Genomic DNA, 27,994 nt, shown 5'->3' on the forward strand with positions numbered 1-27,994 from the left:
CGCATTTTATTCGCGCTTCTTCTGTACACCAAAGAAAACCAAAAAGTCATTTTCAATCGCATGAAACCCATTGTTATTGAACTCGGTTTGTTTTCCAATTTGTTTAGCCCCGATTCCGCCGCCCGTTGTGTGTTTGTGACGAATGAAAAATCAAGTGAAACGCATCATATGCTATAGCAAACTGCTGCTCTATTTGGCGCCCAAAAACGGAAGGATACTCGTGGCTTAAACCCTCAGCTCTAGGTAAACCTGCTCCCTGACTCGTGTTGTTTGCCTAACCGCTTGTATAGTCATCCTCGGAGACCTCGGAGGCATTTATTCACTCCATCTGACATCCAAACCATCCATCCATCCGTCCGTCCGCTGGCATTGACAGTGACGACTGACTCTGACAAATGTGTTTGTCATGTTTACCTTGTGGCTTAAACAAGTTAATTGCCGTGCGCCAGACACAAAAACCAACAGCACATATGAACAGCCTACTCCTTCCGGCTCTCCGTGCATGGCTCCATCAATTATTCAGCCTGATTGTGGGCATTAAATATTGAAGCTATGTCCTGCTTATGAGCTGGAAGATCGCACAGAGCTATGTGTAACCCCAGGCTGGTGCTAAAAATAAAACGTGACACCTGCAAAAATCCTGCGACCAGTGCGTACAGCGTACAGCCACCCCCAAAAGTGGCCGCCCAGCCTGATGGCCTTGGGGCGGACTAGCTGGACTGGCTGTGCTTGCTGGACTTCAAATCGGACTCTGAGGGCCCTCGATTCAGCACTGATTGCTTCAGTCAGCAATCGAATGTGCACCTCCAACCCCGCACCCTGGCCACCCACTGGGCGGCTTACAGCGTCCTCCCACCCGAGTGACCTTCACTTTGCCTTGCATATGGTCGAAATTAATAATGCCAGCGGATTCACCTAAAAGCTTTTCACAAAAGCTGCACCAATGCAGCTGCGTAAAAAGGTGGCCGGTGAGCAGGGGGCCATTATGTGGGGGACCGGGCTGTCATAAAGAATCCGCTTGGCCATTTTTATTTATATTTAGCGCCGTCCGACAGACCGGAAGTAACGTAAAACGTAACAAACGACACATTGGGGCACAATTTGCACACGTGTCGCATACGCAACACTCACACACTCGCCTGGCTGGCTATTTTTGGCTGCAGTGTCCTTTGGCCAGGATGTGTACATTGTACACAGTGTCCTAGAGGTTCTCCCTGGCCGCTCCTTTTTCGGCTGCTTTGTATGCAACGGGAGCAACAAGCCACAAAAACCCGAAAAAAAAGAAATCACAAAACAAACTGACGCCATTTTGCCATTAATCCCGACCACTTTATGGCCAGGCCAACAAGCAAACTTGGCCCTTTCCGGAGTATCCTTTAATTTTTGGGTATTCTGGCACCTTTTGGAGATTTAATTTAGACAAGGATTTAAAAATGTACCTGAATACAACGAAATGTATAGTTTGGAATACTTATAAATACTCCAGAATTCTTATTTCCTTAACAATCTATTTCTTTTTTTTGTATAACACTGGGTTATTAACTAGGTTCTCTACTTATTGAAAGTTTTTAATCAGACATTAATTATTCAGATGCCTCTTCATTAACGATTATTAATAAGTAATCCTTGAAGAGCTGTAACAAACAGAGACCTCGTCGCCCTAATGACTTAATTAAATAATAGTGTACCCAAATTAAATTACCCCTTCCATTTCATTAGCTAATAATGTTTAGCGCACAAAGGTCATGTCCTTTTCTAATGATGGGGCAAGTTTTCAATTGAGCTTACACGTGAGTGGAGGCAAATTTGCTGAACCATGTAATAAACCTGCCAACTCGCTTAAGTTCAATTAGGAACTTTGTTTAGTAATGACTAGAGCTGAACTCTTATCCTAACAACCTCACCAGTGCAATCCCTTAATTTAGGGTATAGCCAATTCGCTACGTCTTCCTCCCGTTTACATATGTATTTCTTTGTTTGCTCTATTCATTTCGGCTTTTTTGCCCTTTGTTTTCGTCCTTTGTGCTTTACTTTGTTGCGCCATGTTTATTTTTGAGTTGGCCCGGCCCCCGGAATGGAGGATCCACTAATGGTGGAAGCGTTTGTGGGCAGCGCTGGTTGCAAGTGCTTCGAATGGCTGAAAGGTTTATGGCCCGGCCAGTTCCCTCTTCCCAGTGCCCATTTACCAGGTCGCAGTCCGCCCTTCCCATAGTTCTTTATTACTCTGTGTGTTTTACCAACAGCAAACACAATTGCCCGGCCCGCCTCGACTTTTGTTTCAAGTGCCGCCCCATCAAATGGAGTGGCCATCACTCGGGCTCCGGATCCAGGATCCAGAGCCGCATCCGCGTAGTCCCCGCTCGATTTAACCGGGTCTAGTGCTGGGCCCTAATCCCCAGACCTCTTATTCCAAAGCTACACTAAGAGACCTGCAGCGTTGAAAACAAATTACAATAAAATAAGTTATTTAAATGAAATGGACTTCGTCTGAATACTATAATAAGTTTGGGAGTTTATTAAAATTTTTCATTTTTTTGTTGATATAAGGGTTATACATATATAAAGAAAATAATTATTTTCTTTTTTTGGCGCTCCCATCTCTCAGTGTATTTTTTAAGCTCTTCTTGTTCTTGACCACTGGCTTAACTTTTTTACCTCTTAGTGTGGTTACCTCTTAGTTTCATGACATGTGTAGTCATATTTTAAATTAAATTATATATGTATGTTTAAGTATGCTTTGAAAATGAAGAATCAGATAGAAAATACAATTTAAAAATTATTTTTTCTTGTTTTTTCTTGCCATTAAATTTTAGTAAATACTTTAAATGCATAATATGTCCATTTTACTTGAAGTAACTTTGATTGTATAGGAGTATTGGTTATGGGATTACCCTAATAAATGTTTGTGTTTTAATAAATTATGGTAAAATATTAAACGTGGTTCATTTTCCTCAGTGTACTCGTGCATTGAACTGCTCCGGCACACCTCTTCGATATTTTCGCACTGCGAGACCGATGGAACGTCCCTGACCAGGCGGCTCCTTCGGCTGCTTTGTGCCGGTGGATGAGGATGTGGATGCCGCTTGCAATTACTGTCGGTTAGGCAGCCAGGCAACCCAGCCGCCCAGCCGCCCCAAGAACCCACCCACCTCTGGGACAGCTTACATTTGATGTGCATTTGCATTCGTGGCCCTAAGGCTATCGAATGCTTTTTAGCCCACGACATTGTCATTGTTGCAGCTCGCCTTTTTCTTCTATTTATTACTCCTTTTTGCTGGGCCACAAAGGACACTGGAGTGCAGTGGCGGAGTGGGGATGGGGGCTTTTATTAAAGTTTCTTTTTTGTTTGCCTGGCACAACAATGTCCTGGCAGCGACACCCGCCCACAAGTGGCGACATCAGTTGCAGGCTCCAACTTCTGCCCCACCTGCCCCACATTATGGGGTTTTTTTTTGCCGGCACCGGAAGTTACAGTCTAACAATAAGTCGAAGAATGCTGAATGCTGCAAACATTTCAAAAATATATATATGTAGTGCCCTACCTATTTCTTATTAATTTTTGTGCAGCCAGGCGGAGTGAGCAACGAGATGCTCTGGAGCAGATGGCTACTTTTGTCTGGCTTGTTCTTAAAAGTATCTGCAAATACCCACTCATTGTTAGTTTGGCATAGATAGCTGGCCATAAAGTGCATCGGCAAGTTGGCACATATATTTATTAATAACTGAGGATTGAAATCTATAAGCAACCTAAGGGGCTGTGGTCTTATATTCCATATTCCTATTTTTTTAAGTATATAACCTATTCCTTCTATACCCACTGCACCCTTAAATATATGCATTGAATTAAATATATTTCTCAAAAAATTTCAATAACAAATTGCTCAATTTTTTCTTTCCTTGCAGAAGGACATTAACACCAGGAAGTGGACCAATTTTTGACCGAAACCCGAAATCGAACACAACAATCAACTCTACTCACCGACCTTTCTAGTCTTCTACATACCCGTTTACACCCGGAGAGGAACCTTTTGTACCGACCCCTTTTTGGACAAACATATCGCTAGCTAGAGAAGGACCAGTGGGAGCAGTGCCCCAGTCCCGGACCCAACCCCCCGTCCTGCCCCCGAGACAGGATCAGACGTACCCCGATAACTCCCAGCGGACCAGACCGTGCCCCGTGGCAAAGAATCCAAGACGGCGCCACTTAAACCACAAGCCTACAAAATTGGCCGAATGTTATGTTGTGGCTTCTGCTGTGGCAACATGTCGAAACGGGATTACAAAGTGGCCACCACCGATGGCATCGAGCTGGAGCCGTTGGGCGGCGAAAAGTGCGAGAAGGATAAGGACAAGGACAAGGAAAAGCAGACGAACGGCGTCACTTTCGGTGAGTCTCCCACCTGAGTTCCACCTTTTCCAGCCTGCCTCTGCCATTGCAATTGCCTGGGGCACCACAAAAGTGATCAAAGGGCGGGTGAAGAACAGTGCATAATTGCACTTGTGCATAATCCAACACTTCACGCAATCTTAACTCCTCTGGCTGCCAATTTCGGGGTTCGCCGTCGCCCCTCTGGGATTTATGCATCAAGTTGTTTTCTTAATTACACCGAATGCAAAACAAAAGCATTAAAAATGCCATGTCCCGCAGCCGTTACTCATACGCCTCGTTGGCCAGGGGCAAAGTAAATGAATGTCAGCCGCATCCAACCCTCGTTTCCCCCTTCCGCTGTGCAGCTATATAAATTTTTGCATTTTCTTAGCGCCGGCAGCCAAGTTGGCGGAATTTTCCGCCCTGACAGATGTCCAACGGATCCGGCGGGCTGCTCCAACTGCTCCTCGGGCGAGGAGGAGGCCACTGGAGGACAGACAGGTTGGCGGGGGGTCGATGCCAGGAGATGGCAGTGCCCGAGTGCTCTTTAAGCTGTCGCCGATTCTCTGAAATTTTACGCTCGCTTGCTGTGGCTATGACGGGGAATTGATCCCCTGGGGCTATCGATTGCGGTAATGGGACTTCAATGGAGGATTTGTCTGGGAAATCAATTTGATTTTGGCGGGAGGGGATAAGGAGTTTCGAATGCTACATGAGTAACATCAGTAACATCTTTAAACGCAGTTTCAAATATTTAAGATACATGCAAAGGGTTGATTTCTCAATGTCAGGTCAATTTGCCATAGATTCGTTTAATAGCAGGCTTCATAAAGAGGCATTTAAAATTATAATTAAATGTAGCATATTTTAGATATATTTTTAATTACCTTATACCAAGCAAAAGACCCCAAACTTGTAATGGAGGGCGTAACTCTTAATTATGGCATATTTACCCCCCACACACACATATCGCTATCCATATTTGGGCTTGTCATCAATATGTGGTGAGCAGAGTTAAACACAAACATATGCAAATCGTGTTGACTTTATCAAGGCGGGAAATCGTTCCACTTGGGCATGCCATAGGCCAAAGTGGGCCAGTTGCCTTCGCCTTCGGATGGGATGCCCCTCCCAACCCTCAGATGCCCCACTTCCCACTCCCAAGTCTTGCAAATCAGTGTCACGGGAACAGGACGTGGACGTGTGCTGGTGTCCCAACTGCCAGGCGAGCAATTAAGGATGCATAAAGTGGAGTAACCACTTGACTCACGGCAGCCGCAGAGGTGTTTACTTCAAGGGAATCCAGCTTAACCTCTACTTGGTGGCCGTAAAATGGGTATCGGAGTTTCTTGGAGTCACCTGGGGAAGCTGGTATTAGCTTGAACGATCTTGAGTTTTACAATTGGAGTAGCTAGGAAGTCTAAATAAATTTAGAACATTAAGAAATACTTAAACAACATTATCCTGTCAAACAGCAGGAGTAGTAAGATAGACATCCTTTTAACCCCAAGCGATATGAAGGGGTGCTTTCGAGGCCGACACCCGTCAAAGGGTTAATGGAGGAACCTCGGCGCAGGCGGCTGATGTTGATAATTGCAGGATGCGTTGTGTTGATTGCAGGCTGAATGGGCCCACACACACGCTCCCCCACAGGAGCACTTGGGCCAGCGGCTTGACTCAAATAAAGAAATCCTGCCTATCCTGGACTGCATCAGCAGCAGCAGCAGCGAGATAAAATGGGTCCACAAGAAACAATTGAAGCGGCAAGAGCCCTGCGCTGCATGCCAAAGTGTGGCACCGCGTTTCCATCTGGAAATATGTGTGTGGATGAGTGAAAGTAAAGGATACATAGAAGTGAAATGTGTTTTTGGGTCAGGCAACTTCAAACTCAACCAGAAAAGTGGAAGCCGGCGAGCAGGAAGAGGGTCCTCCACAGGAAGATGGAGCGGATGAGGAGTGCGACTGGCAAATGGAAAATGAAAATGGAAAATGGGAAACTGACAAGCGAGCGGGCCAAGTCAACCCGTCAAAACGTCGGGGCGAGCAACAATTTATTGTAGCGAAATGGCGCAGGCGAAACACAATTAAATGCAACTACAAAGGACACAAGGATCCCGATCCCCCCCAGCACTGCAGCCGGCCCACCCGCTTTTCCCGCCGCCCACTGGGCGCGTAATTAAATGGAAATGGAAAATATTGCCCGCGGCCCCTTGGAACACAGCACTCGTACTTGTTGAGGCACTTGAAGCCTTGCCAAGCAGCGTGCATTTGGTTGCATTTGTGCCATATAGCATACCCTTGCCCAGGAGGGCTTCTATATATAGTCTTGGACCGCGAGGAAGGCAAACAGAGCGGGCACTACTTTACTCAAGTTTGCCATGTTCTTGTTGAAAAGAAGTGTTCAAATACTATGACAAAATTGTGCTCGGACCTACAGAACTGGTTGCTGTTTTCCCCGACTAATTAGTATGCTCGAAACTCAAGAATTCGCGTTTGCCCCAAATGACCATGCCATGACAACCCTTCATTTAATGCCTTTCATCTGTGGCAGCTTAAAATATTCTTTAAGCCCAAGAGCATTTAAGATTCGTTAAGGAGCTCTCCAACTCGGTTTCCCCAAGAGAGCTGAGCCCAGCTTAACTCGGTTTCTGCACAATTAGTTCGCCACCGTGTTTGATCCGCTTCGGTTGATCCCAATGCCATTGAAATCGATTGCAGGGGTAGCCGCACAGCCCCTCCCCAAGAGCCTCTCGTCGAGCTCTTGAACTCAACTCTACCGATTTGCATTATTTGCGCCAGCAATGGGTCTGCAAGTGGCCCTCGAACACGGTCTGCCAATTAATTAAATCATGGCAAATGCCTCAAATTGAGTGTGCAAATACCCAGCCGGACCCCAGTCCACCATCTGTGCTTCTTATCGCTGACCAAGGAATTTCAAGTCGGGTTCGGGTTTGGCAAACAACCGACGTCACCAACGGGTCAACGACACCTGCCAACTCAAATCATCGCCCTGCGCAGATTAAAGGTTTTTATTTGGGTTCTCAAAGTTCTAAATGTTTTATATAAAATCTATAATCTTTTGATATTTTATTACACGGAGCAGTTAAAAGTCTGGGCAAATGAGGGCAACTTTGGCCACAGACTGGCAAGCAAGTCGTTTTTAACAATGAATTGCTTTGCAACGCTTTGGGCCAACTTCACAAAAGACAGCTGCCTGAGGCTCTTTGTGGTGAAACTGGGCTGAGTTTTGTTGAACCCTGAGCCCGGTGCAAAGTAGGCTTCGTGGACCAGATTCGCTGTAATGAGGATAGCCTCCTGTAGAGCCGATAAATCATCGCTGGGAGCCCTCCTTGGGCAGTACAAATTCGCTGTGCCTAGCTGGTGATCATCAAACATTTTTACCACACTGTCGCCTTGCACGGTGCACTTTTCCCACCTGAACAAATCTAATATGCTAACGGCTATTTGAGTTCCCAGCGCGGCCATCCTAAATATGTCGTAAGTCCCCAGTTCGAAGGCAGAACCCTCCATTATATTATATGGCACCACGATGATATTGTCGCGCCTGTAAGCCATTCCCCAGCTCTGTAGCAGTTGGTTGACCCTTTTAAGCCGCCGGAACTCCGAAGCCTTAAGACAGTCGTGGCTGTCCTCGGGGGAAAAGTCCAGATCCTTGTAGAATTCGGTAGCGAACTGCCGGTGATTGACTTTCTCGGGTATGTTTCCAATGCTCAGGGTCAGCCCATCTAAACGTTCCCGAAGCACAGAGATCTCAGACGCCGTCCAGTTAAGTGAGTTCCTTTCGAGTCTTATGCTGAACTGGTGGCGCATGGCTTCGAAAATCTTTTTGACCTGGGTCTGGTATTGCCTCACTTTTTTGGGGCCCAAAAATCGCTCCTCGTAAAGGACGTTGGCCGCTATGTTGAGATAAAGACACACGGACTTCACACATCTGTCGACACTTTCGATGATGGGAAAGCCTAGTGATATCTGGAGGATCAGCCTGATCTCATTTGAGGGCTCCACATCGCTGCCGAAGGCCTTCAATTTGTTCAGTTCTCTCCAGCTCATCACATACACTTCGGCGTTTGGTGGAAACGAGTGACCATAGAAGAACTCGAGGTATTTGCTCAGGGATATTCCCAGGACGTGTTCCACTTGCTGCAGAGTTTTGGCTTCCTCGGGGGGAAACTTATTTGCATAGCCATCATCCGCCAGGCAGATGTTGTAGAGTCGCTGCATCTTCAACTCCAGGCTGCCCTCTTCAAAGACCTTATCCTTCATTTCGTCGAATAGGATCCGGAACTTTGCGATGAATGGCGGGGGCCTCATGTGATGTATATTCTTGGCTGAATAGTTTTGAAAATTGTGACACGGCTCGACACTGTCATCCATATGGCCAAGCATTTCATTGAGAATTGAGATATTTGGATCGTCCTTGGCGATTTGATCACATTGAGCTTCTATTACACCGATAAGCAGGAAGTTGCTTATCCACAAAAGAGGTCTGTTTCTGCGCATTGCTACTTTCGAACTACACCATTCGCCAAAGAGAACCCTCGTTGTTAGTTGTTTTTTTCGGAGGGGAGACCAAAATACTTTAGAGATTAAGCTCGGCTTATCAACCAAGCACATGACCAACAAAAAGAAAGAAATGCAAACTGTTAGATTATATATTTTATTTAAAACATGTTCGTCAAGTGGGATCACGGGATGGGGATTACCAGACAGCACACCTGGAAGAGGGGTTCAAGCCCCCCGAAGGACAGCTGTAGGCCTGCCCGAAGCTCGGCAGATTCGCCAGGGTATGATGAAGTCGAACCTTGTCCGTGGAAGCCGAGCTGAAGTCCACGTACTCCTCGTCTCCGATCAGGTTCTGGGCGTAGTTCAGGAAGAACACCTGCTGCAGGGGCAGCCTGGTGAAGGTCGGCTGTGCCTGGCTGTACTTGGAACCCGCTCCGAAGTAGGTCTCGTAGGCCAAGTTGAGGGCCGACACGTCCACCACTCTCTGGTCCAGGTAATCCGTATGACTTCTCTTCAGGCAGTTTAGGGACTGCACATAGTTCTGGTTCTCAGCGAGGCCGACAAGCAATTCGTTGGGATTCCCATCGGCATCGTAGACTATTTCGTCGGGCATTAGGGCCTCCATCAGCCTCTGGGCGAGCATGAAGCCCAGGAAGCTTACCTTGAATATGTCGTGGCTCTGGGGGTCAAAGTAGGGCGACTGCAGAATGTCGGTGGGCAGCACAATGGTGTTCACCCTCTTTAGGTAGAAGGGTTCTGGACTGGAGGTCATTACGGTGTTCTCCAGGTGGTAGAAACTATTGCCCTTGACAGCTGGCTGGTTCAGCAGCTCCAGGACACGGCTTGACCGGACCTCCAGTACCTTAAGCTGGGCAGCTGCGTAGTCCTGATCCTTGGCCAAACTCAGATCCCTGTAGAAGTTGGTCACAAATGCGCGGTGATTCTGATCCTTGGGTTTGTTTCCCAGGTTAAGCTTCATGGCCTCGATTTTCTGCTTTACGTAAGCGCGCTGCCTGGGGCTCAGCCTCAGTCGGTTGGCGTCGATCTTGGCCAGAAGTGGAGCTTTCACGGCATTGAAAAGTTGCTGCACGTCCGTGTCATAGTGGCTGAAGTACTTGCTCTCGTACACGAAGTTGCTGCCGAAGTCCATGTGGAGACGCACATCCTTGACGCAGTCCAAGGCCACATTGTCCTTGTCACTTTGGCTGGTGTCCTTCATAAAGCGTGCGAACTTGGCCATCATATAGGTGGCAATCACCTCGGAGTCGTAGGTCTTCAACAGATTGCTCAGCTCCACAAAGTAGTCCACGTTCTCGATCTGCACCTCGTAGTTCTCGGGGAAGGTGCGGCCGAAAACAATGCGCAGGTACTCTCGCCAGGGTAATCCGTTCTGGCCCTCCAGTTCGCGCAGGGTCAGGTCGTCGTTGGGCTCGTCCTCCACATTGGCCAGGGCCCTAATCGCCTTCTCCAAACGTCTGATACTCCTGGCCAGAGAGGCGGCTCGACCACTGTCCACACCCAGTCGGATCAACAGCCTCTTGGTCATGGAAAAGACCTGCAGCTTGTCCGTGGAATAGTCGAAAGTGGGTCTCTCTATCGTCACCATATACTTGCTGCTGTCCACATAGTCCAGTTTCACATTCACCTTGACCAGCAGGTTATCAAAGCCAAAGCGACGCAGTCGGGCCAGGGTCAGCATCCATTGGAACTGGGTCTTGGGCCAGGCCCTACGACTGCTGGCGAACTGCGGCCAGGTGAAGGTCAGGTCCGGCTCCACCAGCTCCAGGTAGTGCCTTTCCGAGCGGGTTGTCTCGTTGGCCGTGCGACAGGTCTGATAGAAGCGCAGCACCTTGGCCTCCACACTCTCCGGGTCGAGGAGGATCTGGGTGCTGAGCGCCTCGAAAATCGTGGCGAACCGATCCTCAACCTTCGACTGCATCTCGCCCAACAGCTCGCTGTAGTTGTCTCCCTCGTGCTTCTCCATGTACTTCCCACCGGCATATTTCTGGTAGTCCTTGCAGAGATCCGCCTTGTTGTCCATGTAGCCCAGCAGTCGGTTCATGATCTCCTCGTTGGGATTGGGTGGCGGTGCCACCCAACCGCCCTCCACCGTGGCCCAACCAAGCACCGCCAAGCAGGTAATCCACTTCGTTCGCGTCATCTTCAGCGGACAACTAGAGGATCCACCAGCGGGAGCAGCTTCTTTTAAAGGCGTTCCAGCGAACAGATAGTCGGGGTTACCACCAGGTGAAGACTCCCATTCAGGCGCTATCGCCCGCTTTTTTGTGAAAGCCTAGGTTAATATTGGGTGGCATTGGTATGATAAGGTGATGCTCGTGAAATCCAGGACAAGTTCAAGGCTACAGCTGATACGTATTTGCGTCTTACTTAAATTTGAGTCAAATTCTTACTCTTACCATACCAGGTCATCATGATTTTTGAAAAAATGCAGTAAGTTAGTTGAGATTTAAGTAAGTCTTGGCCATCTTTCTGATTGGCTTTATTCAGGAAACAGCTTATTAAATATGTATGCTAAAGATCAGGAAATCACTTATCAGCATGTGGATTATACAATTTTGTTTGCTGCACTTAGTTCCATTATTTATTTTCTGATTTTCCCTACTCGCCAGCCCTTTATGGCACATTTACAAGCGTCGATTACAAGAGCCACCCTCCGCTGACTCTTCGCCGAGTGTGTGCTCTGCAGCAGGGGCAGTAACAGCTTAAATTTATTGATTGTTTCATAAACAGCGATTATTTAACCACCGCACTTCGATCCGTTCTGCGATGACCCAGCCACCCCCGTCCCACATCCCAGTATCTGGCGCACACTTGTGGCCATCTTCGGCATGTTCAACCAGTTAGGACCCCAAGCGACGGGCGCTGAGGGGGGGATTTCCTCCAGATGCTCAATGGGATCAATATGTGGCAGTGTGTGGGGCGTTGTGGGTGGTGGCGATTGTGTAGCACATGACAAGTCACAAGTGCGGCCAGTAAATTTGCATGCGACAGCAAATACTCAATGGTCGGACACACAAGTGGGGGTCGCTGAAGTGGGGGAAATGGTGTTGAGTAACTCAGTTAGCAAGGGTTGTGTGGGGTGGGCAGTGAGGGGGTGCCGTTTGGGGGTCAGCCTCAGAGTTGAAAAGGGAAAACCGGAGAATCGAACCGAGCATTCGGGTAACGTGTGCAGCGACTTTTGTCTCACTGCGCGCAATTCTGCACCGTGTGCACTTCTGAAAACAGTGACTTTTAAAGGGTGTGCCAGACTTAATTTGAATGGTTTATGATTTTCTTTAACAAAATGGTAAGACATGAAGTACTTTAATTTCATATTTTGGGCATACAAAATATTGATGTTTACGTACAATATACTAAATTTGAAACGTCTATAAATACACTTATTTTGTGTTTAATACGTTGACTTTAATTTGGACTATTACATATATTCATACAACTATAAACACATATGAAAATAAAATAGGGTCTGATTTAATCATCACTACAAACGCAATAGACTATTTAAAATGGAAGTTTCAACTTTTCACATAATTATAAAAATACATTTAACATGCAACATAAAGCCGTATCCCTTAAACCAGGCTGACAAGTTTCGGTATAATCGAATTCAAAGTTTCCCCTGCATGTTCCTCGCTTTAAGCCAGCTTGGCGACAACCGAAAAGAGGGCGTTCGACGAGGCGTGGCACCGCCTAATGAACACGATTCAGCTCGATTCCGTCGACAAGCCGCGAAGGGAAAACTTTACACTAACGTGACGGCGAATTTATTGAGTTGAGCCGGTTGCCGCGGAAGCCAGTGGCTTGGGAAATTGGGAAATCGGTAGAGGGAAAAGGAAAAGGGGAGGATGAGGGCCAGAGGAGCATCCCCATTTTTTCCGGCAAGTCACCGCGAACCGGTGGTGTGTTTCTTCTTGTACTTATGTATATGTATCCCCAAAAAACTTTCGTCGCATTGCCGGAACAAAGGAGGCGAAAAGGGGAAAAAACGAGATTTCATTTGCCGGCAAACTTCCCAAAGCGAATTACCATTTACGTTTGAGCTTTGTGCTCCATTTGTTGATTGTTTCGCCCAGTTGCCATGTCGACCTAAAAGTAGGCAACACCACACAGCATCAGGACATCGTAAATCCCGAATGGAAAACCGAATTTTTTAATCATAAAAATCGCATCCCCTAACGCAGAGCTCTAATGACGGAAGCATTTTCATCACGAATTCTCGCACATGTCAACGAAATAATTATAATTCCGTTTAATACGAATTTTTTCCGCACGAAAGCCGGAGTATATCAAATGTTAAAGTCCTGGGAACTCATCCCTTAAACGGGAACATCTAATGATGAGCCCCTGCCAGATTGAACTATTTGGCCAACACATGATAAACAACACAACATGGACAAAGACAACAACAACAAATGATTGCATGTGGGTGAAAATAGAGGGTTTCGGGGGGTATGGGGTCTTTTAAGGGTTGCTGCGCTATTCGTTGGCCTGGCAACACTTCACTATATGCTCTTCTTTTTATACCCGGTACTCGAGGAGTTCAAGGGTATGTTGAATTCGTGGAAATACGAATTCTTACGGTGACGTTTTTCCTTTTAAGAAACATTATAATATCATGTAACTGAAAGTTACCTTAAAAAATATCATTTCAAATTTTAAAAAGGTTATAATTCATTTATTCCTAAGTTTAAAAACTAGTAAATACAAAGACTAATAACTTATAAATTGAACTTCTTCTTTAAAAAATATAAACTTCAAAAATTAAACAGCACAAATTTATTTCCTAGATTGAGTAGTTCAAAAACACTCTATCTAACGGGTAGGCCGTACCACCGTAGCTTTCCGGCTTATATTTGTTGTTGGTTGTATTGTATCAAAACAAAAATCCAATCAGCGGGAGGAGATGGATGAGGAGAGGGAGGCGGGGAGGGAGAGAGACATCAAACCCAAGGGCTCTCCAAAGCAATTTCATTTTCACTTTTGCAGGTGAGCAAATCAAAAGCTTGCGGAGAGAGTGCAGAAGAGAGCCGGTGAGAGGGAGAGAGCGGTTGGGCATGCGCCGTCCTTCCCGGGGGTGGCCACCTCTCATCTCGCAGGGTTGCTGCACGCCGTTTCGCTGCGACAGCATCCAGTTGGAAAATGTACGCGCACTCAAACGCAAGGAAAAGCGCGTGACACAGGCGGCGTTCCGCAAAGAAAGGACACTACCGATTCGGTGTTGACAAAAAGGACATACACACGCTCACACTCACACGTACACACCAGCGAATGCGTCGCGTGCTGCCCCCTCAACCCCCCACCTCCCCCTCCCGCTGTGCGTGTCTGTGAAAAGAAAGCAAAATTGCCAAAAAAAAAAAAGGAAATATATATAAAGGAAAAAAGTGTAGTGAAGCAAATCAATTTGTGGCTATAAAAAAGGAAACCGGCCAATTAAGTGTTTAATTTCGAGCCAAGGCCCAAGTAATTAGTGTGTGCACTTCTCTTTATTGATCTGCTTAAATTGACCTTTTTGACCAGAGCCCCCTTGAACAAAAAATAGCAACAAGCTCTTGAACCCCTTCTTTTCGACAATTAGCAGAGTGAAATGGAATAATGAACCGCTATGCTCTGTCGCCAAGTAAAATGCAACTGCAGCTGAGAACCGCAATTCAGTCAAGTGGCAACAAAGGCGAAAAAAGGGAAAAAGGGAGCAGCTGTAGGCAAAAAGTGCGAAAAAAAAGGAGGAGTGGGGAGGGCTGGGAGAAAGGAGAAGGGAGAGGGAGAGCGGGGGTACTGGAAAGCGCACTATTGACATATATACGCGCAGATTGGAGCGAAAGAGAAGAAGAAAAACGCCGCATAAGACAAAACAGGAAATTCACTTATACACGCGCACAAGGAAAGGAAATTCGCGCTGTTGAGCTTTGCATTTTGACATTTCATTTCAAAACACAGATTCCAGTGAGAGCGCTCCACTCGCTCTCCCACTCTACGCTCTCCGGCTCCAAGCGCTCTCCTCTCCCCTCACTCCCGTTTCGCTCTCCAACTCTCCTTTCGCTTGCGACTCCTTCATTGTGTTTTTTTCCTCCTCCATTTTCTCTAAGCAAAATGAGAATGTAAACAAATGCCAAATGGCGGCCGCGTTAAACAAAAATGAATTGGAATTGTGATATATGTATGCACTAGCACGTTTCCTGCGTGCTACATGGAATGTATAGAAATGTAAGGAGGGCGAGTGGAGAGGAGAGGGGGCTAGTTGCAGTCACGAAGACAAACAAAGAGACGGCACAACAATCGCGTTCGTTCCACTTGGAAATTAGGATTACGCCTCGCTCTGACATTGACATTAAACAAAAAGAAAGCCCAAAGCAAGCAGAATGCGAAACCTCATTAAAGACCAATTTGGGCCACAAAAGGCTAAGGGGGAATTGAATAGTTAGCAAATTCTGTTGACACGCGTAAATAGCACTTCTTATGGCCATAGTTTAGAATAATATAATATTTGTTCTTCATTCTATTTTAATTACTTTTTTATACCTACGTATACGTGATTTTTGTGCTTCGAGTATGAAGTACTCATATAGCGTGCTTCCAAGTTCGTATAAAATTATTGAATATGAGTATTTACTCATATAATTGTAAAGATTCTTGGTTATTTCATAAAGGCTAGTCACTAGAAGTCTTTTGGTTTTTACTTTTGACTATTAGTTTAGTTCTATTAATATTTAAATAAATGTACGAAAATACGATTACAAAGAACTAAGTATATTTATTTCATATATATTTTTAACATTATATCTCTCCTTTACATTTGAAGGCAAGATTATATTATTACATTTTCAAGATACTTATTAATTTTAAGAGATTTTCTACTTGGAAACAGTCTAAACTCTTTTCTGACCCGCCCCTCAAAGAATAAGCTTATCAAAATCAGCTGATATGGCGGCTGGAATCAGTGGCATCTATAAGATAACCACTGTGAACCATAGCCACCTTTAAGGTGTGTTCCTTATCTGCGCTTCACCGATTTGCAATGCCTCAAATCCGTCTCGGTTCGGGCCCAAATTAACGTTGCTACGCCCAACAAGCCTTGGCCACAAATTATGCCTGAATGGTGCTACAGGCGGCCAACTTCAGATTCAAGGGCTCCTCAGAGGCAGACACAAATGCGGACATTAGGCACTACATGCAGATGTACATATTGCCACACAAAAGCCGGCTACACGGAGAAAGACAGAGAGAGACGGAGATGGGCAGAGAGAAAGAGAAGAAAGCATATTTTTTGGGGGGTTGATTTTTGGGCGTTGAAAGCGCTTTTCACTAATTCAATGCGACATTGAAAACAGTGAGCTTGAATGCGAAAAGTGCAGACTCTCAGAAGGGATCCATGGACCCATGGACAGGGAGTCACGCCCGGGGAGGGGCGGGGGGACGCCGAAGTCTGACTAGACGGAACCGGAAGGGCGTCAGCGTCTGGCGCTCGGCCAGCCGAGGGGGTGGCAAAGAGCCGGCTAAGGAAAGCCAAACGAAAGTGCTATCTGCATAAATTATGTATGTATATTTCTGGTCGCCCGATTATCAACTCGTCAAAGGCGCCTCCGTTTTTGGCAGTCGATTTCATGGTCTAAGGGTGCAATTTCCATGGGCGCCGACGGAACTCATTTCCTGCTGAAATACCCACCTGCCTTCCTTTCAGAGGCCTCTTAAAGAGACTACAGTAAATCCTCCCCAGATGGATTTTAGTATAACCCCTTCCTGGGGCTCACGGCGGCCAATGAATGGCTAAAGGGGTGCAAACGGTGAAGTCCATAGGCAAATCAAGGAGCCCATTCCGGGCACTGGTTGTGAATAAACTATGAAGAGCACGTGACTGCGAAAAAAGGGGGTTCTGGAAAAAGGGTTCGACCTGCATTGGCCATAAAGTGATTGTGATTTCCCTTCTAGAGCAAATAGGTCGGCATTTATTTGCGGTGTGCCAGATTTTCGAGTGTGCGATTCGACGGTTCCGGTGCCGGTCTCGAGCCCCCTTTCGTTTACGGCCACGGGTTAGCAAGCGTACGTATTGGCCGGAAGACACAGGGACACCGGCCCCGTTAAGATTTCGGTCGTCGGCGGTGGTCAGAGAGGCTCGAAGATTTGGCGTCGCGAGCGCATCGAGATGACAAATGATCCGGACCTCGATGACTGTGCCTTTCTATCCGGTAAGTGGGGGTTTCGGGATAAAAAGAGGTTAATCCGAAGGATTCATGAACTGAAATGTAAGGAAACTTACACAGTAAAATTTGAGTTTCAGGATAAAAAGAGGTTTAAATTAAAATATATAAATCTAAAGAAACTTAAATAATCTCTTTTAGAAAGTTGTACTTGTTCTTGTTCCATGTGTTGTTTAAGGGCAATGCAATTAGTTTAATTGGTATAAACAGATATTTTCAAAACAGAAATTATAAGTTCAATCTTATGATCTAAGAACAATTCTTCTCATTTATTTGTCTAAAAAGATTCTTGAAATGAAGTCTAGTGCACCTTCTACCTTAAAGAAGTGATATATGTAGTCTAATTAAAGACTATTTCCGGATTTGAGGACCTTTTTATTTGATCTATGAACTGGCACTCCGTTGCATTTTCAAACGGAAATCAAGCACTTTATCTGGGACCTCTATTTTTCTGTTATTTTTGCGGCGTTGCACTCGACTCCAGTGGCAATTGCAATGCAACCCATCCATATAAAATATTTGCACAGCCCCTCTGCGACTTTTATGCGGAGTTTAATTACATTTTCGACCTTTGCCCGTTTCTTCGACAGGTGGCGAATCGAGCGGCGGACGGCAGACGCGCACCGGAGTGGCCGTCTGCTCACAGCGCCGAGCGCTCCTCGTGGCCGGCATCGTGCTCGGCTCGCTGCTGCTGACGGCCATCATCATCGCCTACGCCGGACCACAGAACGGTAGGTTGCCCGTGCCCCAAGACCCGTCACACTTATGTTGCCCGTGCTCCAACGGGCACCGCCATCCTCACTCCGTTTCGTTCTGTTCGTTTCCTTTCTTTCTACCAGCTCTTTCTTTTTTTTCGAGCATATTCACCTCGTTCGTTTTTCATTTTCGCCCACAAAGCAGGACCAGGGGCGGCTGGGGTCGGGGGTCACCCTTTGTTGTTGTTACTTGATTACGCCTTTATTGGGGGCGACAGGATATGTAGTCAATTGGGAAAGGAGAAAGCAGGCTTTGTGTCGTCAAAAGGGCTGCCGAAATTTGACAGCTTTAAGAATGGGAAATTGTAAATGAGGGACTCAGTTTGACGTGAATGGAACAATGGAGTAATATAAGTTAGTGTCCTGAAAAGGGGTTTCCCTGGATTGGGCAGCAATTTGACATAGTGTAATAGGAAATGCAATCAATTGGTAGATTTAGATGTTATAGAGCTCTTTATGATGATTAAAATAACTATAATAGGAACTTAAAATAAGGGCTATCTATTTTGGGCAGAACCCCCAAGATGAGTCGTCCCAAAAAAACTAGAACATTATCACAAATGCAATAGAGTAATTTATTAAGTAACTTGAAAAGGGTTTTCCATTTAACATATAATACAAAGTGTAATCAAAATCAATGTGTTAAGAATCTTTAATAGGAACTTTAAATAAGACCATTTGATTAGTATTTAGTATCCTGAAAAGGGGTTCCATAATTTGGAACGAATTTGACATATGAGAATAAGATACATTAAGCTTCAACTTCGATAATTATAAACTTTATAGGAACCTTCAAGAACACCTATCGATTAAGGGCGGAAACCTTAAGCTAAATCGTCCCAAAACGAACGAGAATAATATCTCAAACGCCGAGGAGTCATAAATCAACATGTGTGAGGGACTCATGAATAATGTAGCCCATTCCCTGCGTCAGCCGAGTATCAATGTCTAAGGCCGCCACAGGGTTCAGAGTTGGGGCCCAATAAATCCGTATAAATGGAAATTGAATTCCTTGACCGGCGGCGCTCAATGCAGGTCGTAAAGCCTCTGGGCAGGCAATCCATTTAGCCGCGAGTAACATGCTCTTAACCATATTAAGTTACATTCCGCGTATAAATAGATGCGGCTGCACCTGCCCGCTCCGCCCAGCTGTCCCCGACGGATGCATAGGCCTCGACCCGGTGCCCTGCGCCCCTGGCCATATTCAATTGCGGAATTATGCAAAGTGCAAACACTCACATGTTCGCTGCAAGTTTCTGTTGCATACTTAATGGGGCTAAATGCATTGGGGGATAATTGCATTAACCCAAGGGAACGGGCAAACAAGCCGCAGGAAAGCGTGTTTGTGGGCTGGGGATGGGCTGGAGGAAATGTACACAGACACATGTCCGGTGGAAAGTTAATTTTCCCCGCTGCAAGCTCGGCTATCAATCAGTATTTGCCCGAGTAGCTTTAACTTTCGCTTCCGCCGATCCAACTAGAGAGTTCGACCAGCTTTTTAATGTCCTCGTACCTCGTACTTCGTATACAGTATATATATCCATAATATCCATTTGGTTATTGACCATCGTTTGTTTGTTTCCCATTATCGTTTCCTCTCGCCTTCGACTTTGTACACCTACCAAATGTTTATTATATATATGAATCTTTGAAAAACATGAAATATTTCTCTTAAATGCTTGTTTGATTGATTGGTTAAAATGTGAGTAACAATTATGCCAAACCTGAATACTTCTAAACTGGTAAATAGCCATGACAATCTATATAATCCTTCGGCATGTTGATGTCATTGACCATATATTCTTTTATACTTATGCTCTCTATTATTATTTCCGTATTTTTACCTCTAGATGTTAGATTTTTATTGTTTACACTTCGCTAGTGGAAAAGAGATGAGTTTAATGCTCATTGTAAATATTGAATACACTGATCATAAGCTGAGCCATTGCTAGGACAGATATTCGTCATAGACGATTGAACTACACACTGTTAGAAAGCGAGCAAGTGCACAGATACTACTTTGAAGGACAAACTCAGTTTAAATACAATCTATAGATATACAAGAAATACTCTACAAAGCAACACCTGAAAATATCCAAGACAACTTGTTAAACTTTGGTTTATTATCTATTGTTATATAATTACACTTACTTTTGTTAACGTTGTAGATTTTTGTGTTGGATTCCAGATGGCTTATGGATTATAATCGTTAGATCTTCCACCACTCCCACTGCCATTGGTATGACTCCATTCGATGAGCCGCGACATTCAGCTAGAACGAATCCCCTCATTTGTGACCCCCGTTTGAGTTCCGTTCACCCCACTAGATGTGCTAATGACTTGAACCGAATCCAATTATTAAACAGATTTACTGCTAGCTTTTCTTTATGCTAACCCCCACCCGACTTAGATGGAATCCCCCTTAACTCTCTCTATCTCTCTCTGTTGATTGTGTATAATGCAATTTGCTTAACGAACTTAGCTACGAATCCCCTAAAGAGTCGTCCGCGAAAAAGAAGAACCGCGAGTCCTGAAGCGGAAGCGATACTGATTACGCGCCTTGACTATCCTTGCAGACTGCTCCTGCGGATCGAAAACGGTGTCCGGCTACGAAACGGATGAAGAGAACAACACGCAGCCCTTCAACCCGATCGCCACCAACGGGGAGCCCTTTCCCTGGCTGGAGAAGATGCTGCCCACCAGCGCGCGGCCCCTGCGCTACATGGTTACCATCCACCCCAACCTGACCACACTGGATGTGAAGGGTGAGTGTGCAAAATCGTATAGGTATTATTGTAAGTTTAAGACATTTATTTACAAAAACTGTTTCAACAATTTCAAAACAAAACAAAAACATTCCATTTTCCACTAAAGTTTATAGTTTAAAAACTAAATTCCAATTCTAGTAAAAATCGGATGGAACTTGCCTTTGCAAATCATTAAGTTTCATTTTATCCTTCACTGACAGATAGTTCACTGAAACCTTAACCTGACATTGAGAAATCGGCCCCAAAGAAATCATCTCTCTTGACACATTCGATTTTGTTGCTGCACAGATGATTCAATATTATTTAAGTGGGCATCTCCCCGCCCCACTTTATTCATCGATGAATTTATAATTCGATTGTCTGACTTTCAATTCTTCCGTTTCCGCTTTCCCTTCCATGTTTCCGCCCGGCCAGGCCAAGTCACCATCGACTTGCACGTGGAGAAGGAGACCAACTTCATTGTGCTGCACATCCAGGACCTCAACGTCACCGAGAAGGTAAGTCAAATTAAGCCAATTAGCGTTTGGCTCGAGTGCGTCCATTGATTGCATTCTCGTTTCGGTCGCAGGCCATCGTAACGCCGGGGCCCAAGGGCTACGCCCTCAAGATTGTCAAGGTGCTGGAGTTCCCGCCCCGCCAGCAGCTCTACATCGAGGTGAAGGAGAAGCTCAAGAAGAAGTCCAATTACACCCTCAACCTGCGCTGGTACTCCAAGCTCAATCCGGAGCCCGAGGGCTTCTATGTGGACCAGTACGAGAGCTCCAACGGCGTGGAAAGGTAATGCTCCTTTTATGGGTGGACTCTGTAAAGTAATAGCTAAAACTTATAGTTTACTTTGTGCTTAGCTAGTGGGATGCTTATTTTTCAATGGGAATATTGTAACATCTACAAGAGATAGGTCATTATGTGCCATAAACATTATGTATAGCAAAAATAAATATCGGTTTATTTAATTCCAAAGTAATTGTAATACATTATTAAAACACAATAATAGTACTCAATAAAAATATTAAACTTCCATTTTTCTCTCATTATAGATTACTCGCTGCCACAGTTTTCCGGCCGAATGGTGCAAGACGAGCCTTCCCCTGCTTCGATGAGCCGCACGTTCGAGCGCCATTCCGCATCTCCGTGTTTAGGGATCGCTTCCACATCGGCCTATCCAACTCCATAGTGCACACCACCGAGGACGTCGGCTTCTACATGGGCACGGGATTGGTGAGAAGGAATCTACACACTTATATTTCAATAATTTATTCTTTTGCCTTAATTACAGCTCCGCGATGACTTCATTGAGACCCCTCCCCTGCCTGCCGATGCGGTGGCCTGGGTGGTGAGCGACTTCCAGCGCGAATCCCTGCAGCCCTCGGCGGCATATATCCCCACGACACCAGCGCCCCCGGGATCCGGAGCGGGTGGCAAGAAGTCCGCCCAGCTAAATAATTACACCCAGCTTAAGGGGAAAAACCCGCCGGTACGAAACATCACTGCCCTGACTCACTCCTTGAATGTCAACCTGACGCCGCGCCAGAACCTGACTGTGGCCCAACCCACGACGACGACCGCCTGGCCAGTGAACCTCAATGGGAATGGGAAGCCAACGAATCTCACATCACTTTCGCAGTCCACGGGATCGTCGATAAAGAGGGCTCCCTCGTACACCTTCTACGCACCCAGGGATCTGCTGGTTCGCTCTTCCTTTATCCTGCACACCTCGAGGGATGTCCTGGAGTATCTGCAGACCTGGTTGGACATCAGCTATCCGCTTACGAAAGTGGACTTTGTGGCGTTGCCTTCCCTGGATCGCAATATGATTTCCTCGCTGGGATTGGTCACCTTGAAGACCTCATTCCTGACGGATCCGAATTCGATTACCTCAGAACAGTATCAGTTTAGTGCTTTGCGAATTGCCGAGGCAATGGTCAGGCAGTTCTTTGGAGGCATCACCTCCCGCAAGGTGCTCAAGGATGTGTGGCTGTGGGAGGGATTGATCCAGTACTTGGGCATCCATGCCCTTGCCCCGCTGCAGGAGAGCTGGCCCCTGAGGGAGATGTACCTGTTGAAGATGGCCACAGCAGCGTTGGACATTGATGCCATCCAAGGATGGGATAGCATTATGAATGGCACCAGTCACGATGGCAACAATGAGGAGTTCTTCGTACAGAAGACGGCCGCCATATTCTCCATGTTGCACACGGCCATCGGTGAGGATCGCTTCAGGGGTTGCCTCGGCTCCTTCCTCAAGGTGAATCGATTCAGGACCGCCGAGCCAACGGATCTGTGGACCATTTGCACGAAGAAGGCCAATGGCTCGAAGAATATCAAGGACATGATGACTCTGTGGACGCACCAGCCGGGTTTCCCGCTTCTCACGGTCACCAAAATGGGCAACAGCATCTCCATCTCGCAGAGGCCTTTCCGACCAGCCGAATTTCTGGCTATTCATGATGACTCCTACGATGGGAATAACTACAATAGGACGGCTCTGAACGCCACGGATATGCCGAGCACAGTGCCACCCACAACACAGGGCAGCAAACACAAGGCAGCCCCTCACATGAAGTGGATCTTCCCGGTCACCTATGTGACAGATATCAACAACGTCAGTGAAACCCTGTGGATGCAGAACGTGGATGGTGAGTTTTTAAGTGCTTACTATATAATATGGTATTATTTTGACGAATGATTTCTTAGTAACCTTTAATGTGCCGGAGAACGTCAAATGGATCAAAGTGAATGCCATTCAGAACGGTTACTATCGAGTGGTGTACAACGACGACAATTGGGCGAGTCTCATCGAAGAGTTGGCCACCAATCCCAAACGATTCACCAGCGAGGTGAGTTCAGAAGAATGGATTAACTAAGATACATTTTTACCTATAATTATAACCCATTTATAGGATCGCTTGGGTCTGTTGTCGGATGCCTTTACGCTCTGTCACGCAAATCTGCTGCCCTGCGAGATCACCATGAACATGATCCAATATCTGCCCAGTGAGACCCACTATGGGCCTATGGCCCTGGCTTTGAGGCATTTGGAGAAGTGGAGACGCATCCTGAAGTACTCGGAGTGCTTCCTCATGCTCAGCGAGTTCATCAAGATAAAGATCTCCACGGTAATGGAAAAGGTGGGCTGGTCGGATGACGGTGATGTGGCCACCAGGTGAGATAGATTTATAAGAAAATCGCAGGAATCTTAAATCAAACGTTTACTTCTGTATAAGATTACTGCGTCCCGAGGTTCTTCTGGCATCGGTTCTGTGGGAGGATATCGATAGCATAACCAAGGCAAAGAACATGCTGAATCAGTATCTGTACTACAATGGTTCCGCCATTCAACCTAATCTTAGAGAGGTTAGTTTCGTTAAATGTCTGCCAATTTAAACAATCTTTCTAACACTTTTCATCGCACCCATCAGGTGGTCTATACCGGCTCCATTCTGTCTGGGGAGTACATTTACTGGCAGCACTGCTGGGAGCGGTTCGTCAACCTGCCGCGCACCTCTGAGACGTTTGTGGAGCGGATGCAGTTGCTCCGAGCCCTGGGCAGGACCAAGGACGCCTGGCTGCAGAATCGCCTGCTCTCGCACGTGACAATGCTGCCCACCGAGGAGGTGGTGCAGGTGCTCAAGGCCATCGCCGGCACGCCGACAGGCGGAGCCATGGCCTGTCGCTTCCTGCAGGCCAAGTGGTTCGAGCTGGAGAAGCGCCTAGGCCCGGGAACGATCAGTTTCGCCAAGGTCATATCGGCCATCACCCAGTATGGGGCCACCAAGTTCGACTACGATGAGGTGGGTATTGAAAACCAAGTCGATGAGGCTTATGCCCCATAATAAATTACCTTTATTTCCACAGCTCAAATCACTGGTTCATCGCTTCGGCCGAGGTCACGGGATGTCGGTGCTGAACATGACCCTGAGCAGCGTGGCCTCCAACGTGGAGTGGGTGGCCCGGTCGCAGACGTCGCTCTACAAGTGGGTGGAGGGCAACCTGCACTCGCACCGATAGAGGAGATCCCCACAGTTCTCTCCTAAGACTCAGACTCATTTGTAATTATGTTCCTCTCAGACACGAATCTTAAGTGAGCTTTGATTTCGCCAAGTTAACTACACCGTGGATCTACACACTCTTTACCATATCATTGCCAGTTCGATCGATCTCCTTGGTTCTCTCCGTAGCTGTTCCATAATTTTAGTACCCAAGGTTAACCCACTCAACTGTAAATTACGATTGCTATGATCAAGCAGCTCTTATATATGTGTATATCTATCCAGGTGGAGAAGCCCTTTTCTAGCACATGCGAATGTGTATATCTACAACTGAACATAAGGATCTATCTATATATGTATATTGTATATGTATGTATATTTTACAAAGCAAACATATTTAGAGCAATGGATAATTGTAGATTGTAAGCGAAGAACAAAGAACAACATATTTTTTCATAAAACCAAAACGAAGTGAAGCAAAAGAAGCCCCAGAATCGATAAACCAAATCGCTAATGAATGCATTCTAGTAATTGTATAGCATATGTATATTAGAATTAGTGAGCAGTGTGCTCGTGTGTGTCTCCGTGTATGTGCGCATCGAAATATCACAGAAATCTTCCTTTTGTCCCGAAAAGATTAAGTACGTAATTACGAAGTTACCATGTATACCCTACGCCGCCTGACCCAAGCCGAAGATTTGAAAAGTATTTTATAATCAGTGTTAGCTTCCAACCTGAAAATAATACCCATACCAACAGAAGCCTGTCCGTATTGTCCGTAAGTAGCTGATTATTATTTTCAAATTTCACAAGCTATTAGGGTGATAACTTTTCGTTAAAATTACGCATAAATATAAAATCAAAATCAGTTGAGGAACAAGTTTTAATTAGAAAGATACGTTCAGCTAATTAAAATATTCCCATCGAGCAGGTATACGTATTTAATCAGCAACGTTCGTCGCCAACCCAATTAGCTTAAAATCTGTTAACGATATGATATGGCTGCCATAGTAATTAACTATCTTAAGCCAATGTGTAGGCTTCTATTAAAAAATTGTAGAAGAAATCGGCGCAGAATACCAATCAATGTAAAGTTATACCTTTCTTTCGCGCTCCAGTGTGGCCTGAGGTCAGGCAGGCAGATAACTTAGGAAATCGAGATACGAAATAACAAGTAGACACCCCATATGTACATACATGGCATACATGCTTTAGTGGGCCAGAACCCGGAATATTCAACACTTTTTATTTCCGCACTTGCATAAGACGCAGAAACTTAATATCAGATTACAACGGTCCGATTACTACGACTTGGGTCTAATTAAAAACGTTTTACCATGTGTTTTACCATTTTACCATATCGCCGCTTATCATTTGTGAAGATAGCCTGGTTTTATGGCCCCAAGGTGTTTGTGCAAACCGAGGGAATCCGTCGTCTTTTGCCACTTAAACTGCGGTTCCGATGGCACGCCGGTTTTGTCATTATAACCCATAGAAACGTGTATAAGTTGTGCCATTGGCAGCGCCCCGCGATAAGAAATGCCATGCGACTAGATTAGCTTGGGATGGGGCAGTGAAGTATTTTGGGGCACTCTTCAAGGGGGTACTAAATACAGATATACTAAAAAATGAGAAATGAGAAAACAAAACCTACACCTCGTACTCCAAATGGTTAACAATCCCCCTTAGCCACGCCTGAGGTATCTCCATCCGAAAATGGTCGAGCGAATTCCGAGTTAAACCTTCAACCGTGTTCGACTATGCTAATTTGTAAATGTGTATTTGCATCCAACCATCTGAGATCTTTGATTTCGTTTTGGGAAGAATGGGTTGACTTTATTGATGAAAACGACTTGCTTGGCTAAGACACACTAAGACTAACTCAATGATACTCGAAGTCAATCGCCCAGATACCCGAAATATATTCCAAAAATAAAGAAACACAGACACAGAGGTAGAGATAGAGAGGGAAGTACCAGTTAAACCAAAAACAACTTTATTAGCGACAAAGTTAGATCACAGAGAAAACACAAAAACAAGTTTTGGAGCGATTTTACGTATTTTCGACAAATGTATAAGCCAAACAAGCGACTAAAAATGAAAAAGGAAAACAAACCGAAATAGAGAATATACAAAGGAACACAAAATACGAAAGATACTCAAGGCCCAGAGGCCCAGAACAAAAACTGGGGAAGATTTAGAAAGTTTTACAGATCAACAGACAGAGAAGAATTTGCTTGGTTCCGACTGCATTTGATTTATTGTTAACCCATTCATCGTCTAATTGTATTGTACAATGCATATCCGTCCACAGCTTTGATTGACTTACCACCTTTGGGTTCCGTTCAGTTCATCAAAAACCACACAAGACCCATCCTCAAGCCCTTCCCAGCCTCCGCACCCGCTTTGTCCTGGAGTTGAAGAATGGCCTTTTCTTAATTCACGGATCAAATACGAATTCTAGTTAATTTTATTAGACGAAATTTTTTTGCAATTGGCATTAATTCGTAAGAAATTATTAATTATGCATTGGCTATCAGGTTTTATATAGAAATTCGCGTAGGGAAAATACAAAGTGTATCTAGGAAGCAAATGGAAAGCAGGCAGAGCAACTCTAAAGACGTAAATCTAATTGTATGCTAATGATATACACACATCTATATATAAATATATATTTACATAATTTAATTTAAGTCAAATGGGAATATTAATAAAAGCGATAACTAATCTGTAAGTGTCACGGTTATTTGGGTTATCTGTTCCCCTTTCAGCGAACTTTAACATTTAAAGCCAACTCGTCCTTTCGAATATCACAGGCTGAGCATAAAATATAAATGTCAGCGATAAGAATTCGATTTATTGGCCTGATATTATCGCGGCTAATTTAGTGTAATACGCTTTATGGACTCTATTGCTTTGCACTCGCATCGCTATTGTTTTAACTCGTACAGTCTTTTGTCAATTTTCTTTTTAGGGACCACAGGAAAGCTCCGGAAATGCTTATTCAACACGTATTGCTTTGGGACTCAGCGACAGGTTTCCCTGGAAATTAAACTGACTAGGTATACAGGAAATGTTCATTTTTAATTCTATAATTTTTTGATAGTAAAGGTTGAAGCAGTAATGTTTTACAATAGAACCAGTTTAAAAGTTCGTTTTGTACAGAATGCCGGTTGGTAAGCTATTTATATTCTAATCAATATCATCCAACGAGAACACTTTAGTTAATCTATAAAACCTATTTGACTTTGATAACCTGCTATTTCTGGCTTTTGCTAGAGTTAATTTACTTTTTTCATAAAACTTATATTCAGAAGTTCGGTTTTTAATAGTTTAATTTAGAATTTTTTAGAGATTATTGTTTTTTATGTTGAGA

General features: G+C 45.2%; 2 protein-coding genes across 5 annotated transcripts; one reads left to right on the forward strand and one right to left on the reverse strand.

The window, feature by feature from the left end:
- Positions 1-27,352, forward strand: LOC108031204 (endoplasmic reticulum aminopeptidase 2). 4 transcript variants are annotated; one of them, XM_017104427.3, is made up of 13 exons: positions 1-243; positions 3,904-4,387; positions 17,697-17,837; positions 20,438-20,626; positions 21,044-21,126; positions 21,198-21,406; positions 21,667-21,847; positions 21,906-23,265; positions 23,324-23,466; positions 23,530-23,792; positions 23,854-23,983; positions 24,049-24,420; positions 24,485-27,352. In XM_017104427.3, the coding sequence occupies exons 2-13, from the start codon at positions 4,234-4,236 to the stop codon at positions 24,635-24,637; spliced, it is 3,378 nt and encodes a 1,125-aa protein (XP_016959916.1). In that variant the 5' UTR covers positions 1-243; positions 3,904-4,233; the 3' UTR covers positions 24,638-27,352. The 4 variants fall into 4 exon arrangements, with proteins under 4 accessions (XP_016959916.1, XP_016959917.1, XP_016959918.1 ...); XM_017104428.3 differs by having other exon boundaries at positions 20,486-20,626; XM_017104429.3 differs by lacking the exons at positions 1-243; positions 3,904-4,387 and adding exons at positions 13,944-14,381; positions 16,838-17,094.
- On the reverse strand, positions 9,029-11,060 carry LOC127011516 (membrane metallo-endopeptidase-like 1). Its single transcript, XM_050888520.1, has one exon. The coding sequence runs from the start codon at positions 11,052-11,054 to the stop codon at positions 9,090-9,092; it is 1,965 nt and encodes a 654-aa protein (XP_050744477.1). The 5' UTR covers positions 11,055-11,060; the 3' UTR covers positions 9,029-9,089.
- Positions 27,353-27,994: the final 642 nt, after the last annotated feature.

Source organism: Drosophila biarmipes, chromosome 3R, assembly GCF_025231255.1.
Source record: "Drosophila biarmipes strain raj3 chromosome 3R, RU_DBia_V1.1, whole genome shotgun sequence".
Taxonomy (NCBI): domain Eukaryota; kingdom Metazoa; phylum Arthropoda; class Insecta; order Diptera; family Drosophilidae; genus Drosophila; species Drosophila biarmipes.

Bases quoted from the DNA above. Each gene is read 5' to 3' on its own strand.
- LOC108031204 (XM_017104427.3), top strand. From the start codon at position 4,234: ATGTTATGTTGTGGCTTCTGCTGTGGCAACATGTCGAAACGGGATTAC. The intron at 23,467-23,529 runs GTGAGTTCAGAA...ACCCATTTATAG, and splicing joins CCAAACGATTCACCAGCGAG to GATCGCTTGGGTCTGTTGTC. The intron at 23,793-23,853 runs GTGAGATAGATT...CTTCTGTATAAG, and splicing joins GACGGTGATGTGGCCACCAG to ATTACTGCGTCCCGAGGTTC.
- LOC127011516 (XM_050888520.1), bottom strand. From the start codon at position 11,054: ATGACGCGAACGAAGTGGATTACCTGCTTGGCGGTGCTTGGTTGGGCC.